The sequence below is a fragment of the Balaenoptera musculus genome, chromosome 16 (assembly GCF_009873245.2).
Source record: "Balaenoptera musculus isolate JJ_BM4_2016_0621 chromosome 16, mBalMus1.pri.v3, whole genome shotgun sequence".
NCBI lineage: Eukaryota > Metazoa > Chordata > Mammalia > Artiodactyla > Balaenopteridae > Balaenoptera > Balaenoptera musculus.
Window position 1 is genome coordinate 63695799 of NC_045800.1, and position 16563 is coordinate 63712361.

Consider the following 16563-nt stretch of genomic DNA (forward strand, 5'->3'; position numbering starts at 1 on the left):
CTCTTGGCCAATCCACTAACGTTCCTCCCCACGCATTACTGTGATCATTGTGATTGGCTGCACGTCCGTCACAGCCTCCAAGAACCTTCCATGTTAGACTGAGTGTAAGTTGATCCTATCGCAGCCCTGGCCCCCCTGCAGTCACCTTTTGGTCTGCATGAGAATGCAGCCAGCCAACTTTCTTACAGGCCTCAGGTGAGAGGACCCTAACCTTAAGGCCAGTGGAGGCCCATGCAGGGGCTGGAAACTTTGGCTTTCTAAAGAGGCCCCACCTGGTACAAATGAACTTATTTACAAAACAGAAATTGAGTCACAGATGTAGAAAACAAACTTATGGTTACCAGGGGGGAAGGGGGAGGGAGGGATAAATTGGGAGAATGGGATTGACATATACACACTACTATATATAAAATAGATAACTAATCCTTAAGGACCTACTGTAGACCACAGGGAACTCTACTCAATACTCTGTGATGGCCTATGTGGGAAAAGAATCTAAAAAACAGTGGATATATGTACACGTATAACTGATTCACTTTGCTGTACACCTGAAACTAACACAACATTGTAAATCAACTATACTCCAATAAAAAAAATTTTTAAATAAAATAAAAAATAAAGAGGTCCCACCATGTATATATGTTTTCCTTCTCAGCTCTTACATTCCGGATAAATGTTTATGATAAGCCGTCGAGCTGGGTCCCCTGCAGACTCCAAGGTGAAGGCCCTGCCCTGTTGTCTCCTGTTGATGGGGTGCTTGCCTCCTCCTGCCTGAACTCCACAGCACCCTAGTATTCTGAGCTGGGGCCTGACCCCCACGTCACCCCTCCACCTGGCTTCATAAAGGAGGGCCTGAGGTCCTGCCCCGTCTCCCCAGCATCCGGCCGAGGCCTGAGCAGTTTCCACCGTAGGTCCCACTTGCGCCTAGACCGGTCCCCATCCTCCCAGAGCCACAGCCGCAGGCGCCTCTGACAAAGGCCTCTTGCCAGAAGAGAAACAGTGCAAGCCCACCCCTGACACTTTCACCCTCCTTTCCCCTGGTCTCCCTCGTCTCTGCCCCTTTAGGTCAGAGGTGCCCAACTGTAGCCCACAGGCCAAATGTGGTGTTGTAAATAGGTTTTATTCAGCATTCTCAGTGGGTTTTTTTATTTTAGCATTTTTAAAAATTGGGTGTTTCACTTAGATACCTCAATTTAAATTTTCCATATAAAAAGTTTTTTAAAAAAACAAAACTGTCTGCATTTCTGACTTTTCTTTAAAAAACTGGCCTTTCTGTGACAAGAGCCCTGCATCTCGGCATGAGAGCCTCCCGTGGCAGCTGAGCAGTGACCACCCACTTTGGACAGTGCATGGCCTCTCTGCTTCACAGTCTCAAAATTTGCCTGTGACCCTCATTTTCCCTGCCCGTCTGATCTCTGTGAACACCCAAGGCCCATACTGGGGGCCTCGGATCCCCCCTAGCAGATTGACAGCTCACTAACCAGTCTCCCCAGCCTGGGATTGGGCATTTTCTCCAGATGATGAATCTCAGGGAAGTCCCTTCAACTCTAAGGCAAGTGAGGCCCCCGGCCATGCCCGACCCAGGCTCTGAATGTGTCCAAGCCCAGAAGCCACTGGCCACGGGCTCTGGTTTGCCTGTAGGCACCTCAGCACAGGCATGCACAGCTGAGACCAGCTGCGGCCTGGGATGGACGTCATGCCTGCTCAGGCCCATCTCACCACGGAAACTGCTGTCCAGCTGGACTAAGGAGCAGGCAGTGACTTCCCCGGGTCTGCCCAGAAAACACCAGGCCCAGGAGAAACTGTCCATCAGACCAGCGCCGGTGGCCCCCACCCCAGCCCCTGCCCCCAGACCCGGGACTCGGGGACACTCACGATGTTCATGAGGGTGAGGACGTAGTTCTGCACGTGCTCCTTCCCGTGGAAGCGCACCACCGAGTCGTCCACCGCCAGCAGAACCTCCATGCTGTAGCTGCCCGGCTTGGCATGTCGCCGCTTCCGCTCTGCTTCTCCCAGCCGGTCCCCCACCAGGCCCAGCAGGTTGGGAAGGTCACCCAGGCCAAAAGCTGGAACCGGGACGGGAAGATACCGAGGTCAAACCCACATAAGGGACTGTCACCATGACGCGGCCCCCGTCACGTGTGCTCCTTTCCCTGCCTCTGAAAGCCAAGGCAGCATGAGGGTTTGTGCCATACCAGGTAACTGGTGGGCATGAGCCCTTTCCCTGGTGTGAGGACACGGCGAGTCCCTGAGGCAATGAGGAGCAGAGAGGTGAGAACTGGCCCGGGTTCCAGTTCCTACTCGGTCCCACCTCCCTGTGCGTCCTAGCCCAAGCCCCGCCGCTGCTCCAGGCTCCCCTCCCCTGCTGTGACATGGGGAGGGATAATCCTTGATCTCTTGCCCCACAAGCTTGCTGTAAAAATCAAAGGTGGCACTGGGTGTAAACATCTTAATAAAGGAAAAAAATTGTGATGTTACCGTGGCCTATGTGGGGCATTTTAGGGACCCCTGGAGCATGCCCTGTGCCCCTCAAATCCCTCCCAATCACTGCCAGCAACTCCAAATTTCACCATCACAACTTCGGCTTTTTGGCTAAAAGCAAAATATTTATTTCTTTAACCAGCATTTATTAACTTGTATGATGTTATCTAGGAGTCGTTGAACTTTTTCTGTAAAGGATCAGATAGTAAATATTTTAGGTTTTGTGGGCCTTCTGGTCTCCGTCTCAGCCCTTCAATTCGACTGTTGGAGAATAAAAGCAGCTACAGACAATACGTAAACAAATGAGTCTATCTAGGTCCCAATAAAACTTTATTTACAAAAACAATGGTAGGCCACATTTGGACCATGGACTTAGTTTCTGACCCTTAATCTAATCCAATCCAATCCAGTTCTTACAACAACTCTGTCAGGTTATCGACCCCATTATACAGGCAAACAAACTAAGGTTCAAAGTAGTGTGTCCATGTCTGTCTGAATCCAAAGGCCTTGCTTTGAAACATACTGCTACTTAGAAAGGTAACACCTCAAGCAGTTATCAGTCATTTACACCATAGCCTGAATAAGGACTGGAGCAATATCTGTTGGGGCAGTGGAGTGAGGGTGCATGAGGACACCATAGGGAAAGCTATGAAAGCAGGACAGGAGGCTGGGGTCCCTCAAGAAAGCTTCAACTGAACTTAATGACTTTCCTGCCATCCTACCCTGAAGCTCTGATACTTGTGCACTGATTTCTAAGACTATTCATTTATCCACTGTTATTTGAGAACCCCCCCACCCCCAAGACTGCGCCAGGGGCTGAGGCTGTAAAGATGCCACCACTACAATCCCAGCATGTATCCAGAGGTGTGGCTGCAGGAGGGTCCCCACACTTACTAGAAGGGTTGAGGGAGGGTGGGTGGGTGATGAAGGCAGGGCCCTGTCCTTGAGTCCCCCTGCCTAGTGCAGGTGACAGATAAGAAACCAGATGGTATCAATAGAGTAACATCAAGGGCTATAGTAGGACTGACTAGGGCAGGCTTCCACACCAAGAACCAAACCGGGACTGGGGAGCTGGGGAAGGCTTCTGGAGAAGGGCACATCTGAGCTGGCTGGCGGGGAGCAGGAGACAACACGGGGAACACAGGGCCCCAAGCAGAGGGAGCTGCACCTGCAGGATCTATTGCGAGTATAAGGAGACACCGCCCACAGTGCGGGTGACCCTCAGGAATGAATCAACGGACACCCAAGTTCTGCCTCTAAGCCTCCATGCACATGGGTACTTCAGGGACTGAAATCTGAGCACAGGGCAACAGGGAACCACAGGGCTCCATGTTACTGTTTCTGTTTTCCCTTTGGTTAGTAGTGCTATCGTGCAAAGGAAGGAAAGCACTAGATTTAAGAGTTGGGAAAATGGGGACCTCCCTGGTGGTCCAGTGGGTAAGACTCTGCGCTCCCAATACAGGGGGCCCGGGTTCAATCCCTGGTTGGGGAACTAGATCCCACATGCATGCCACAACTAAGAGTCTGCATGCCGGGCTTCCCTGGTGGTGCAGTGGTTAAGAATCTGCCTGCCAATGCAGGGGACATGGGTTCGAGCCCTGGTCCGGGAAGATCACACATGCCGTGGAGCAACTAAGCCCATGCGCCACAACTACTGAGCCCATGTGCCTAGAGCCCGTGCTCCTCAACAAGAGAAGCCACCGCAATGAGAAGCCCGTGCACCACAACAAAGAGTAGCCCCTGCTCGCTGCAACTAGAGAAAGCCTGACTGCAGCAACGAAGATCCAATGCAGCCAAAAATAAATAAATAAATAAATTTATGGGAAAAAAAAAGAGTTGGGAAAATGAATGGCCACTGGCCTAGTGGAGAACCAGAAGTGGGCAGCCGGCCCTCTGAACAATGCACAGCCTGGTGAGCAGGGCTCAGGCTGGTGTCCACCCTCACTGCCCCTGAGGCCAATGCCTCTCTCTCTGCAGGTGACACTGCACCAGAGCTCCTGGTGGCCCTGCTGTCCGAGTCCAACAGTGAGTGCAGCAGCCCAGAGACAAATTCCTGGGAGAGGAGAAGACCCCCAGGAGGGGAGGAGGAGGAGCAAGGGCTCTCTCCATGGAGTGAGTAGAATATAACAGCCACTTCCAACACATGAGCAGTGCCCGGAGATTTCAGCACTGCAAGTGAAATGGGGAACTGGACCCCTCACAGCTCTCCCTGCCAGGCCTGTCAAAGGGAGGCTCAGAGAGGTTACCTGACTCATCTCAGGTCATACAGCAAGTTCATGGCAAAAGGCCAGAATGTAAACCCAGACCTGCCACTCCCCATTATCACATCCTAACCGGGTCCACCCAGGTTTCTCTCTCAACAAAAACAGTAAGGGGCATTGGGGAGGGCCTGCTGACATCAGCTATAGACCTTGGAGATGTTCTAGTCACACCCTCTTTTATGTGTCTCTCATCCTTCGGGCCAGACATAGGGAATCCTCAAAGCGAGGAGGGGTGAGGGCAGCAGGTCACTGGGAACTTTCAATGAGCCCACCCAAGAAGCCCCATGAGAATGTAAAGTGGTGCAGCTGCTTTGAAAAACAGTTTGGCAGTTCCCCCAAAAGTTAAACACAGTGTAGTCATAGGACCTAGCAATCCACTCTTAGGTATATATGCAAAAGAATTGAAAACATATGTTCACACAAAACCTTGTACAAGAATGTTCATAGCAGCATTATCATAATAGCCAAAAAATGGAAACAACCCAAATGTCCACCGACAGATGAACAGATAAACAAAATGTGGTCTCTCCACAGGATGGACTATTACCCTGCCATAAAAAGGAGTAAAGTACTGATACATGCTCCAGCACAGATGAACCCTACACGCTAAGCGAAAGAAAGCCAGTCACAAAGGCCACAGACTGTATGATTCCATCTATAGGGGATGTCCAGAAGAGACAAATCTCTAGAGAGAGAAGATCGATTGGTGGTTGCCAGGGGGTTGAGGAGAGGAAAACGGGAGTGACAGCTAAATCATGGGTATCAGGTTTTTTATGGGAGTGATGGAGGTGTTCTAGAATTAGATAATGGTGATGGTCCCACAAAATTGTGAATGTAGTAAAAAAAAAAAAAAAAAAAAACCCAAACTGAATTGTATATGTTATAATGGATTTTCTCTCGATTAAAAAAAAGCAGCAGCAGCCTTAAGCCCCAGCCTGGCCAGGGGATAAGCTGCCCTGGCGTCTGGCAGCCCTGGCCCCCAGCCGGGGAGCCAGAACTCTGGCAACAGGCACATATGGCCTGTTGGCATCCAGGCCCCAGGGACCTGGATGGTGGGAAGGCGGCTACAGAGCAGGACTGAGGAAAGGACAGCATTAGGAGCCTGGGAACGTCCAGGGCACAGCCTCCAAGGCCAAACCTTTCATCTTAACCGAGATGTTAAATGGAGACAGCCGCATCCAGAAACACTTCACAAACTGGGCTCAGATGCGACGCTGGCCTTAAATTAACAGAGTGAGTGAGTCACAGGTTTTCAAGAAAGTCCCCTATCACCCTTGCCTTTCTAAGGAAGGACCCACATGGGCCAAGGGCATGACTCCACCCACAGGCCCACAGGAGGTTCAGCCGGGCAGCCTGATGAAAGGGAGTCAAAGCAGCATTCGGGGCCTGAACCCCATCCTGAGCTCAGCGGTCTCGGCCTCCCAGCCAATGACCGTGGTGGTGGACCGTGTGGTTGGTTCCAGGCTCACAGCCCTGGAGTAGGACTTCCCCAAGGTCTCTCCCCAGAAGGGAGGGCTTATGGTCTTTTGATTCAGAACTGGCCTCAGATAAAATGGAGCCTGAGGGAGACTTGTCATTCCTCCCAGCCATGGTGGTGGGAATGGTCACCACCTGCTCCTGAAACCCTCCCCAGCCCCCCGAGGCTCCGCCCAGTCCCTCAGCTCCCCCCCCACCCCCGCCAGGCCTGCAGAGCCCTCCACCTCGCAACATAAGTGCAGCATCACTTATGAGCAACAGGGGGAGAGCAGCTGGGGCTTCAGAGGAAGCATTATACGTGGGGACAACTGGTTTCCAGGCATTCCTTCACACTGGGCCCAACCCCGCCAGGGCCCAGGCAGGAAGGTGTGGTGACTCATGGCCAGATTCCACCCAGGGTCTCATGTCCTAGTGGCCAAAGGGGCTTCGAGACAAAGCTCAGTCAGACTATGAAGTCGGCACGGGCCCAGGACAAGCACAGGTCGCATCCACTGCTTCATTCGCTCAACCACGCGTCCTGAGGAGGCGTGCAGGCCGGTGTGCAGGCTCCGGTGCTGGTCACTGGGGTGCAGAGACGCCCCTCTCAGGGCTCTCACCCTAACATGGCAGCAGTTACCTTAATAACAAGACTGTGATAAGAGCAACCATTCATCAAACACCTACTACATGCTAAGCTCCATGCTGGGATTTCTATACACACTGTAATACACACAGCCTTAAAGGTAACAATGATTGCCCCCACTTTACAGATTAGAAAAAAGAGGCTCAGAGATGTTAAGTAACTTGTTGGGGTCACACAGTAGACACTGTTGGAGGTAGGATTTTTAAATGGTCTGCTGGACACAGAGCTGATCCTGGTGGCCTGACTCCAGGCAGTCTCCCTACAAGTGCCCTAAGAACCTCCTTCCCGTGGTTCCCAGGGGCTGAGATGATTTTCAGGGGGAAGAGCTAACCACAGCCATTCCACCTTCTGCCTTGGCAGAGAAACAGCCTTGCAAAGCAACACTGAGCCCCTCAGAGACTCTGGAGTCCCAAGGACTACAGTTCAGGGGACTCAAGTACCCTTCTGGCCCCCAACTCCAGCCTGTTATGGTAGCCCCTAAAACCCAGTGGCATTTCTCTGCCGGTGCAGTAGGTCTACATGGCCCAGTCCCATTACACAGCTGAGAAGACTGAGGCCAGGAGTTGAGAAGTTCAGGCCAGAAGTTACCTAAAAACACCCCCGAGGTGTGCACGGAGGTAGAGCCGGGGGCCCCGCCCACAGCCTACCTTCATTGTGAAGGTCCCCGAGAGGCTCTGTCCACGCCTGCTGGACGACTTCCCGGCGGTACACCACGTGCATCCTCCCGCCGGCCTCCGTCTCCTGCCGCCCCCGCTCCAGGGGCTCAATGAAGTAGTCAGTGCTGTCTGTGCGGATGAGGCCCGCCTGAACCAGGGGCACAGCGCGCAGGAGGAAAGAGGGGGAGAGAGAAGAGATGTGAACACACGGCAGAACGGGTGAGCGTGTGTGACCGCAAACGAGTGTGACTACACGAGTACAGACTCTTCCTCTAGGGGCTTGGGGGGCCCTGGGATGCCAGCAGGGACATGGGAGGGGGTGCCCATTGCAACATGCCCATTGCAAGCAGAGCAGATCCACTTCCACTGTGTTGTACACTCACGGGGTTCCACGTAACATTTCATTTAAACAAAGAGTTCCAGGGCTTAAAATGGCAGGTCACTGTCACAAGGACTAGGTACACACACCAAAGCACCCCAAAGTGCTATCACTATCCTGCGGATTTGCCTTTATCTACAGACAGACAAGAAGGGAAAGTCCTATCAGTAAAGGTTAATTATCCCTACCTAAGGTGGGCACTGGACCCCAACTCCAGTACAAAGCGCTGTTATTTCAGATTTAAAGCATGTGTGCATACACACCAGGGAGGGCAGCTCATGTTTGCTGACGATAAATGAGCCAGGACAGTGCCCCAGGAGTGTGTGCTCTGTTTTTACTCTAATTTTTCGCCTGCATCAAAACAGGTCCCTAAAAAAAAAAATGAAGTGTTGGCCTTGGAAATAAAAACATAAAAATATAACCTTGGCCAAGCCCAGCCAACTATTAGGTCCCAATGAAGGCAATATTCACAGGGGCCAATGAAACATGTAACTGGATGTGTGTGAATAGACGTGGTTCAGGTCCCCTACCTACCACCCACACATCAGCTCTGTAAAGCCGTAAGAGACACCCATCATGGTGCCTGGAAAATAGGAGGCAATCCTTAAAAAATATATACTTGTTGAATTCCTTCACTCATTCGACAAATACCTATGGAGTGCCTACTACATACCAGCCCTGCGCCAGACACTGGGAACGCAGCTGTGAACACAAAACAGGGAATGAAGGAACCATTTTTATAAACCTTCCCATATGAATAGGAGCTGCCTCTTTTTAAAGCAGCCACTACTGTGCGCAACAAAATTCCACCAATTGTCCCACCTCAGCCTGTTTTGAGCTGGCTTCTTAGGGAACCCCCTTCAAGGCGTCCTGAGCACACAACACCGAACTCCCAGCAGTAGCCCATCTTCTTCCGTCCCTTCCTGCTATGTCACTCCATCAAACTGCAAACACCATTTTGGATCAAATCCAAGATGGACTTCTGCTCCAATCAGGAGGCCAAAAAACGTTCTAGGGAAAATAGCCAGCATTACCCGAATAAGTTTGGAGCTTCCCAAGGTAACCATTTTATCAGGTGACACTCAATCGTCTGCAAAAGTTCTGGTCTGCTTACTAAAATGACAATGTCAAACTCTATATTAAGCACACGTCCTTTCATTTAAAGCGCTCTCCCTTTTTTTACTTTTGCACCTGCCATGTGCCCAGGGCAGGGAGAAACAGATAAATAAGGCCCAGCCTTTGGCTGTGAGTGGCTCATTGTCTGGATGGAGGGGCCCACAGAGGAGCAGAGGGTGACCAAATTTTTGGGCTGGGCGCACTGGCGGATATACCTGAGGGACAGGTATCCATCAGGCTCTCGGTTGTAAGGGGCAGAAATTCAACTTGAACCCCCTTGGCCCAAAGGGGAGCGTGCTGGCCCCTGGACAAACCATGGCAGGTGCAGGCACTGGAAGGGAGGGGCCCAGTGCCCTCGGCTCCCTCTCCACCCTCCTCATGGGCCGCTCTGCATCAGCTTCATTCTCCCGGACAAGTCTATGTTCTTAGAGGCACATCTCTGCTCTGACACCACAGACAAGCAGGCTTTCCTGGCATAGTCCCATCTGGAACAGCCCAAGGGAGACTGTGGTTGGTCCGGCCTGAGTCACAGGGTCACCCTGGGACTGGCAGTCTCCGCTCGACCTCCATGGCCAGCAGAAGGGTAATCAGTGCATCAGAAGAAGGCAGAAAGTGACAGGGTGGCAAAAGAAACCTACGTGAGCTGGAAAGGGCACAGCAGGTAGGGGAGTCGGGCACAGGTGTAGAAGCAGGAAGGGCAGTGTGGGGCTGGGGACGCATTCAGGCTCGTGGGCAGAGGCTGAGCCAAACCTGCATAAGTGATGGTCAAGTCGAAGGGCCTCTGCCACTGTGGACCCACAGAGCCCCCCGAAGGAAGCCGTCTTCCAGGGTACACAGGGCTGCAGGATGGGAGGGCCCAGGGCATTCCCCCCAAAGCTACTGTAGCTCGGCTGCCAAGAGAGACTCTCTGCCAAGCCCCACACCCATCCATCCCATCCCAACTTCTGTACCCCTGTCTGATACCCAAGGGCACTGTTGCCACCCCACCGAAGCCCCCTGGGACCAAGCAAAGCAAGAGACCCTCACAGCACAAGTAAGACAACCTGTGCTTCACCCAGGCCAAACTCACACAAACCCAGGCTCACTGAGGGCTGTAGCTGCTGTTTCTCTCTGCCCATCACACCTCTGGAAACAGCCTGGCAGAGAATTCTCCAGACCAGGGGGCAGGAGACTCCATTCAGCTACCGCCCCCCGCCCCCGACACTGGGTCACTTGATCACAGCCTCTCCCGTTCTGGGACTTGGTTAACCCACTACACAGGAGGATTCTTCAGAATCTCGCATTCCCTGCCTCATCACCCACTGGGTCCCTGTGGCCGCCAGACCCCAGTGCCTCATATGAGGGATGCAGGTTCCAGAATGATGCACACAGCATAGCGCTGGGCTGCAAGGCACTACCTTCCAGCCCACCCCTCCCTTTCAAGATGGCCACGCCTGCCCCAGTCTGAGGCTTCAATACCCTGACAACATCCCCAGTCAGGGGACCTCTGACATTTGCTTGGATGCCTCCAGTGACAGGGAGCTCCCTCTCCCAAGATGTAACCTATTCTGCGTGCGGACACTCGTAATGGCTTACTGAGTTGAAACACTCTTCTCTACATTCCGCCCTTTATGAACAGTCTTATTACCACTGCTATTAATAACAGTACCTGCCACTTACATTTACACGTCTTAATTCACCTTTACGACAACCCTATGAGATAGGCACTAATATTAGACTCATCTCATGGATGAGGAAACAGAGGTTCAGAATGGTTAAGTAACTTGCCCAGAGTCACCCAGCAAGTAAGGGACAGCACTAGAACAACAGCCCAGCCCAGCTCTAGGCTCTGGCCAGCCTAGAACCACTAGGCTCTATTACCTCAGGCCACTCGGGCCCTGCTCCTGCCCTGGGGGCCCACTTGGAGCATTCTTTCATAGGAATGTTTCAAAGGAAACATTCTTTCGTAGTCCCGACTGCAAGTCCCTGGGCCTCTGGTCTGGCCTTGCAGAGCAAGCAGGATATTCATTTCCCACCTCTGGACGAAAACGTTCGATGGAAGCCGGTCCACCTCCCACCACCGACGTGAGGATGAGGAGAAACTTCAGCGCACAGCCTTAGGAGGAGACGCCTCCCACTGCCTGCCGACCACCCTCCACGCACACACCTGAAAGGATTCTCACCGCACACCACACGCACCGGCTCTCCTCCGCCAGACCTGGAAGCCCTGGGATTCCTGGGACTGGTCTAGCCCCCATACCCTCAGCCCTCTCCCCAGGGAAGAGTTAAAAGAACCCGTATTTTTCCACCCAGTGAACTGTTTAGGGCAAAGACCCAAGCCCTGTCATATGCAAGGGCTAGGAAATAAGTTTCAAAACTAGGAAATAAGTTTCAAACCTCTTTGTAACTGCAGATCCCACCAGCCCCATCTCCACCCCCCCCACCGCCCCCCACTGGCATCCAGATCAGAACCTCCCTAGTGATCACCCTCATCTATTTAGGGCATCACGTCCAGGCCTTGGCAGCTCTGGGCCACGTCTGGGCTCCCTCTTGGCCTCCGAGACCCTCCTCCTGGAGAAGGGATGGCAAGGCAGTCCCGGCCAGTTCCTCCCCGCGGCCCTCCGTTTCCCCATCGGCACCAGGAGAGGTTTGGCCCACGCTCCCCTCCAGCGCTGCCCTGGCCAGGAAACCAGGCACCGCTCAGGGCAGACACACTGGCAACGGGAACCTTCTGGCTCTCTGCCTCCTCACCAAATTACTCCCGTCTCTCAGTTTATGAGATGTTTATATTTCTGACAAGTGGTGGCTAATTTTAAGCACTAAAATCAAATCAAATTTCTGTATAAGAAATCAAGAAAGGGGGAGAAAATAAGTTCTGGTGGAATGGAAAATAAATGTCAGCTGTATCTGTTTTCACCCATAACTTATTCTTCTGGCAACAGTAAATAAGTAGGAAATATATTCCAGGAAGATCCTTCGTGCAATAAAAACAACAACAAACAGCTGATTATATCCAGTTGAGCCACAGACTATATAGGTCTTCAGGCAATTTCTCCGAATGGAAACCCACCAGTGGGCAAGCCTGGCCCCCTCAGCCCTGCTCTAGACCCTTTAATGCAGCTGCTCCTGAGGACTCCTTTCTGGCAGGTGTGTGGCTGAGGGAGGGGCCTGTTTGAATCTTCCAACATGGCTGTGACACTGTTTTGGTTGCAAAGGTGACAGCTTCTTCTGCGTCTTCATCCACAGGCCTTCAGGCCATGCTAACTAAGCTTTTCCAGTCCAGCTTCCCCTCAGGCAAAAACCCCAAATCCAGAGTGTAATTCCAGGGCACCTGAAGGAGACAGGTGAGGACAGGGTAGGTGACTGCTGCCTTAGAAATCACCTGTGTCCTGCCGTGGGTCATAACTGAAGAGTTCAGTTGGTTACCAGCAGCTGTCTGTCATCAGGGTGAGGTCCCAAATATTTCAGCAGATAACTGAGGTCATACTATTTTGAAATTCGTATGTATGTGGGAATGTGTATATATAAACGTGTTTATTCTAAAATTGCATGTACTTGCGTGTAAACTGGGAGGCACAGGTAAAATGAGCCAACAAACAGATCTCCAGGGAGGCCAGAGATCGAGATCCCAAAGGACACCTTGGACAGTGCAGAAGTCCAGACTTGGACAAGGGCAGGGGTCCATCTGTGTTGAGTCACGTGCAGAGACAATGAGCAAGGACCCAGCCTGGGGTCCACGCGGGGCCAATGGTTTGGCTCTGAGAGGACAGCTGCAGGCCCTCTGGGAAAGGGGAATCCCGAGCCCCCTTGCTGCCCCCTCAGATTGGCCAACCTTTGTCAAATGCCCAGAAGGAGGGCCCATTTCAAGATGGCAGCTGCAGTGGAGCCAGCTGAGGTGTGGGCCAGGTCTCCCCTTCCTTCTCCTTCAAAGGCCGGCCTATGTGGGGTCTCCCCAGCAGGGAAAGAAGCAGAGCAGGCCACCGCCAACCCTACCATCCTGCCACCTCCCAAGGAGAGTGCATTCTCGGGCCTGAACTTGTTCTGGAAATTCCATTACGAGGGTTTTACTGCCAGCTGTGCTGTCTCAGGTTCTAGGCTTCCAGCAAATTCAGATTGAAACTGCTCCACTGGAGGAAACAAAAGTAAACCCAGCAAGTGGAGGCTGGGTGATGCACACACTGGGAATGGCATGAGAATCAGAAGTGGCTTCCACTAGGCTCGCCCCCAACAGGGCCACCTACTTCTATCCCCAGCCACTGCCAGCCAGGCTGCCCCCGAGATCACATCACCTGCTACAACCTCAGAAACCTTGATTGCGGGTGTCTCCTTCTCTCCCCCCACCATCCTGCTCACCTAACTCTAGCACGCTGGCTCCAGCTACGATTAAACTTCATCAAGACCTCCAACACATGGCCCCACCACTCCACCACTGTCAATTCCCCCTCCAAGTTCTCACTTCTCCTCTCACCACCTTGGACTTCTCGATCCAGACACATAATAGTTCTTGTGCAAACACCCGTTAACTCTCTCCTGCCTTTCCCTGCATCCTACTCTCCCAGAGAAGCCTCTGCCCTGGTTCAACCCAAGCCGCCACCCACTCCACGTCTGCACACTGATGGAGAAAACGCACACGGTGCCCACTGGTCTCCCTTGGAATCAGTGTCCAGAGCTCTCACGTGAGCACGATGCAGGGAGCGGATTCTGCAGCACTGCCCCGTTACACCTGTGTTCCCCTTTTCCCATTGGCTTGGACATCTAACACTGGTCCCGCCCCCACCCTCTCCTGTTTTCAAGGAGAAAACAGACACCATCAGGCAGGCTCTCCCACCACCACATGAACTCCCATAGCCGTGCCCTGTGCTCAGGACCACCCCCTTCTCACCGCCTCAAGACTTAACTCCTGCAATTAGCATCCCTCTTTCTGGCATCACCAGGCCCTCCCTCTCTCCTGATTCAGTCTCGTTGACATGTATTGATAAGTGCACTTGAGGATCTCCCATCTGTGAAATTCCCTCCCAGCCCTGTCCAGCTACCGCCAGGGTCTCTGCTTCCCTCCACAGCAGAAAGAGTTGTCCACACTCACCGCCTGCACCTCCATGCCTCGCCTCTATCCACACCACAGGGGCTTCTAGAACCACCACTTCCTGGAAACTGCTCTCATCACAGTCACCTGTGAACTCATGTGGCCAGAGCCAGAAATCACTTCTTTGTCCTGGTCTCACTCAGCTCCTCCAGCCACACCCATGCTCCCTGGGGATTTCTCCTGATCCTATGGGGACTATGTATTTGCAGGTAACTCCAAAATTACATCCTCAGCTCTGACCCCTCCCGAAATTCCATGTAAGACTGTCCAACAGCCTCCTTGATAGAGACCCTGGGCTTCTGCTGGGCAACACAAACTTTAAAGCAGACTTGCTGCTCCTCCCCATGCTCCCCCATCTCAGCAAATGACACTATCTTTTTCCCAGTTACTCAAGCCAAAAATCAAGGGGAGGGGTGGGCCCAGGGATTAGGTTTTTTTCAAGTCCTTCCACCTCCCCAGTGGTTAAGTCAGTTCAACTGAAAGACACACCCAACATAACCTGCAGGGACCAGACCCTCTGAGGGATCATCGTGGGCCATTGCCTCTGATTCACGACGAACGTGAGGGGGCCAGCGCCACCCCACACACCCCCATAGCCTGAGACCATCGTTCCCTCTCTCAGTAGGTCTTTACGAAGCATCTACTGCGTGCTGGGCTTGGGGGAGGGGGGTGCAAAAAGATATGAAACCAGCCTCTGCTCTCCTAGTGAGGGACTTGCATCTAATATAGGTAAAGAACTCTCACTGCTCAATAAGAAGAAGACAACCCAAGTTAAAAATGGGGAAAGAATCTGAGTACACATTTCTCCAAGGAAGATATACAAATGGCCAATAAGCACATGAAAAGGTGCTCAACATCATTAGTCATTAGGGAAATGCAAATCAAAACCACAATGAGATATCCCTCATACCCACAAGGATGGCTAGAATCAAAGAGTCAGACACTAACAAGTGTTGACAGGGATGTGGAGAAATTGGAACCCTCATACATTGCTGGTGGGAATGTAAAATGATGCAGCTACTTAGGAAAACAGTCTGGCAGTTCCACAAAATATTAAACAGAGTTTCCATATGAGCCAGCAATTCCACTTTGTATAAACTCAAGAGAAATGAAAACATAAGTCTACACAAAAACCTTTACACAAATGTTCACTGCAGCATTACTTACAGCAGCCAAGAAGTGGAAACAACCCAAATGCCCATCAGCAGATGAATGGATAAACAAAATGTGGTGTATCCATACAGTGGAATGTTATTTAGCCATAAAAAAGAAAGAAATGCTGAAAAATACTACAACATAGGTGAATCTTGAAAACATTATGCTAAGTGAAAGAAGCCAGTCACAAAAGGCCACATATTATACAATTCCATTCATTTGAAACTCTAGAATAGGGCAATTTATAGAGACAGTAGATTAGCGGTTGCCGGGGGCTGGAGTAATGGATCCCAGCTGGGGGGTGGCGAGAGGGGGCGGAGAGAGGGGGCGGAGAGAGGCGGCGGCGATAGCTAAAGGACACAGAGCTTCTTTTTGAGATAGTGAAAATGTTCTAAAATTGAACATGGTGATAATTACACAACTCTGGGCATATAACAAAAATCCACTGAATCGCACACTCTAAATGGGTGACTTACATGGTATGTGAATCTCAATAACGCTGTTAGATGACACACACACAGGGAGATAAGAGATAGGCACGGAGATGACACATATGCACAGGAACAAGAGACACACGTGCACCCAGACGACACACAAAGGGATGACACACACACAGACAACACACAAGCAGGCAGACAACACACATGCACTCAGACGACACACAAAGGGATGACACACACACAGACAACACACAAGCAGGCAGACAACACACGTGCACTCAGACGACACACAAAGGGATGACACACACACAGACAACACACAAGCAGGCAGACAACACACGTGCACTCAGACGACACACACGCATGAGGCGCACAGGCTGCCCGCCACCATGGAAGCGTGAGTCAGCACGGCTGGGATGAAAGCCTGCGGACGCTGAGATTCCACATAATTCAAACCTGATGTGGAAGCCCCAAGCCACAGGAGCTCTGCTGGAGGCTGGGCTGCCAAGGCCTGGGCCCAAGCCAAGGAGAGTCCGAAAGCTGATTCATGCCGAGCTGCAGCCTTGGGGACAGGCAGGAGGAAGGAGCCCTCGGAGGACGGAGCCGAGAACCGCCAGGTTTGTCCTCAAAGGGCAACAGACACCCCACACGGGCGCAGCAGAAATCCCAGAAGGCCCTGAGGCTCCGAAGCAGCACGGGAAGTGGAGAGCCTCCACCAGCCGGAGGCAGTTACCTGGGATGAACGCTTGCTGGCTCAGCCCACTTCCCAGGGTCATGACCTCTGCAGGCCCCACACCCTGGGAGGTGCTGGGTGAAAGGCTACTGGGGCTTTGGTGGGGGCCCTTTGTAGCAAAGATCCTTCTCAGGGGAGAAGCAGCACGGGGCGTGTGTTGGGTAAATGCAGAGACCCTAAAG

General features: G+C 52.2%; 1 protein-coding gene across 2 annotated transcripts in view; it reads right to left on the reverse strand.

Annotated features, from left to right (window-relative positions):
* ADAMTS14 (ADAM metallopeptidase with thrombospondin type 1 motif 14) overlaps positions 1 to 16563 on the reverse strand; it is a 92130-nt gene that overhangs the window by 59433 nt on the left and 16134 nt on the right. For both annotated transcript variants that reach the window (XM_036828838.1, XM_036828837.1), the window contains exons 3-4: positions 7488 to 7644; positions 1876 to 2066 (exon numbers count right to left, since the gene is read on the reverse strand). In XM_036828838.1, coding sequence (XP_036684733.1) covers positions 1876 to 2066; positions 7488 to 7644 — 348 coding nt within the window. The remainder of the gene's footprint in view (positions 1 to 1875; positions 2067 to 7487; positions 7645 to 16563) is intronic.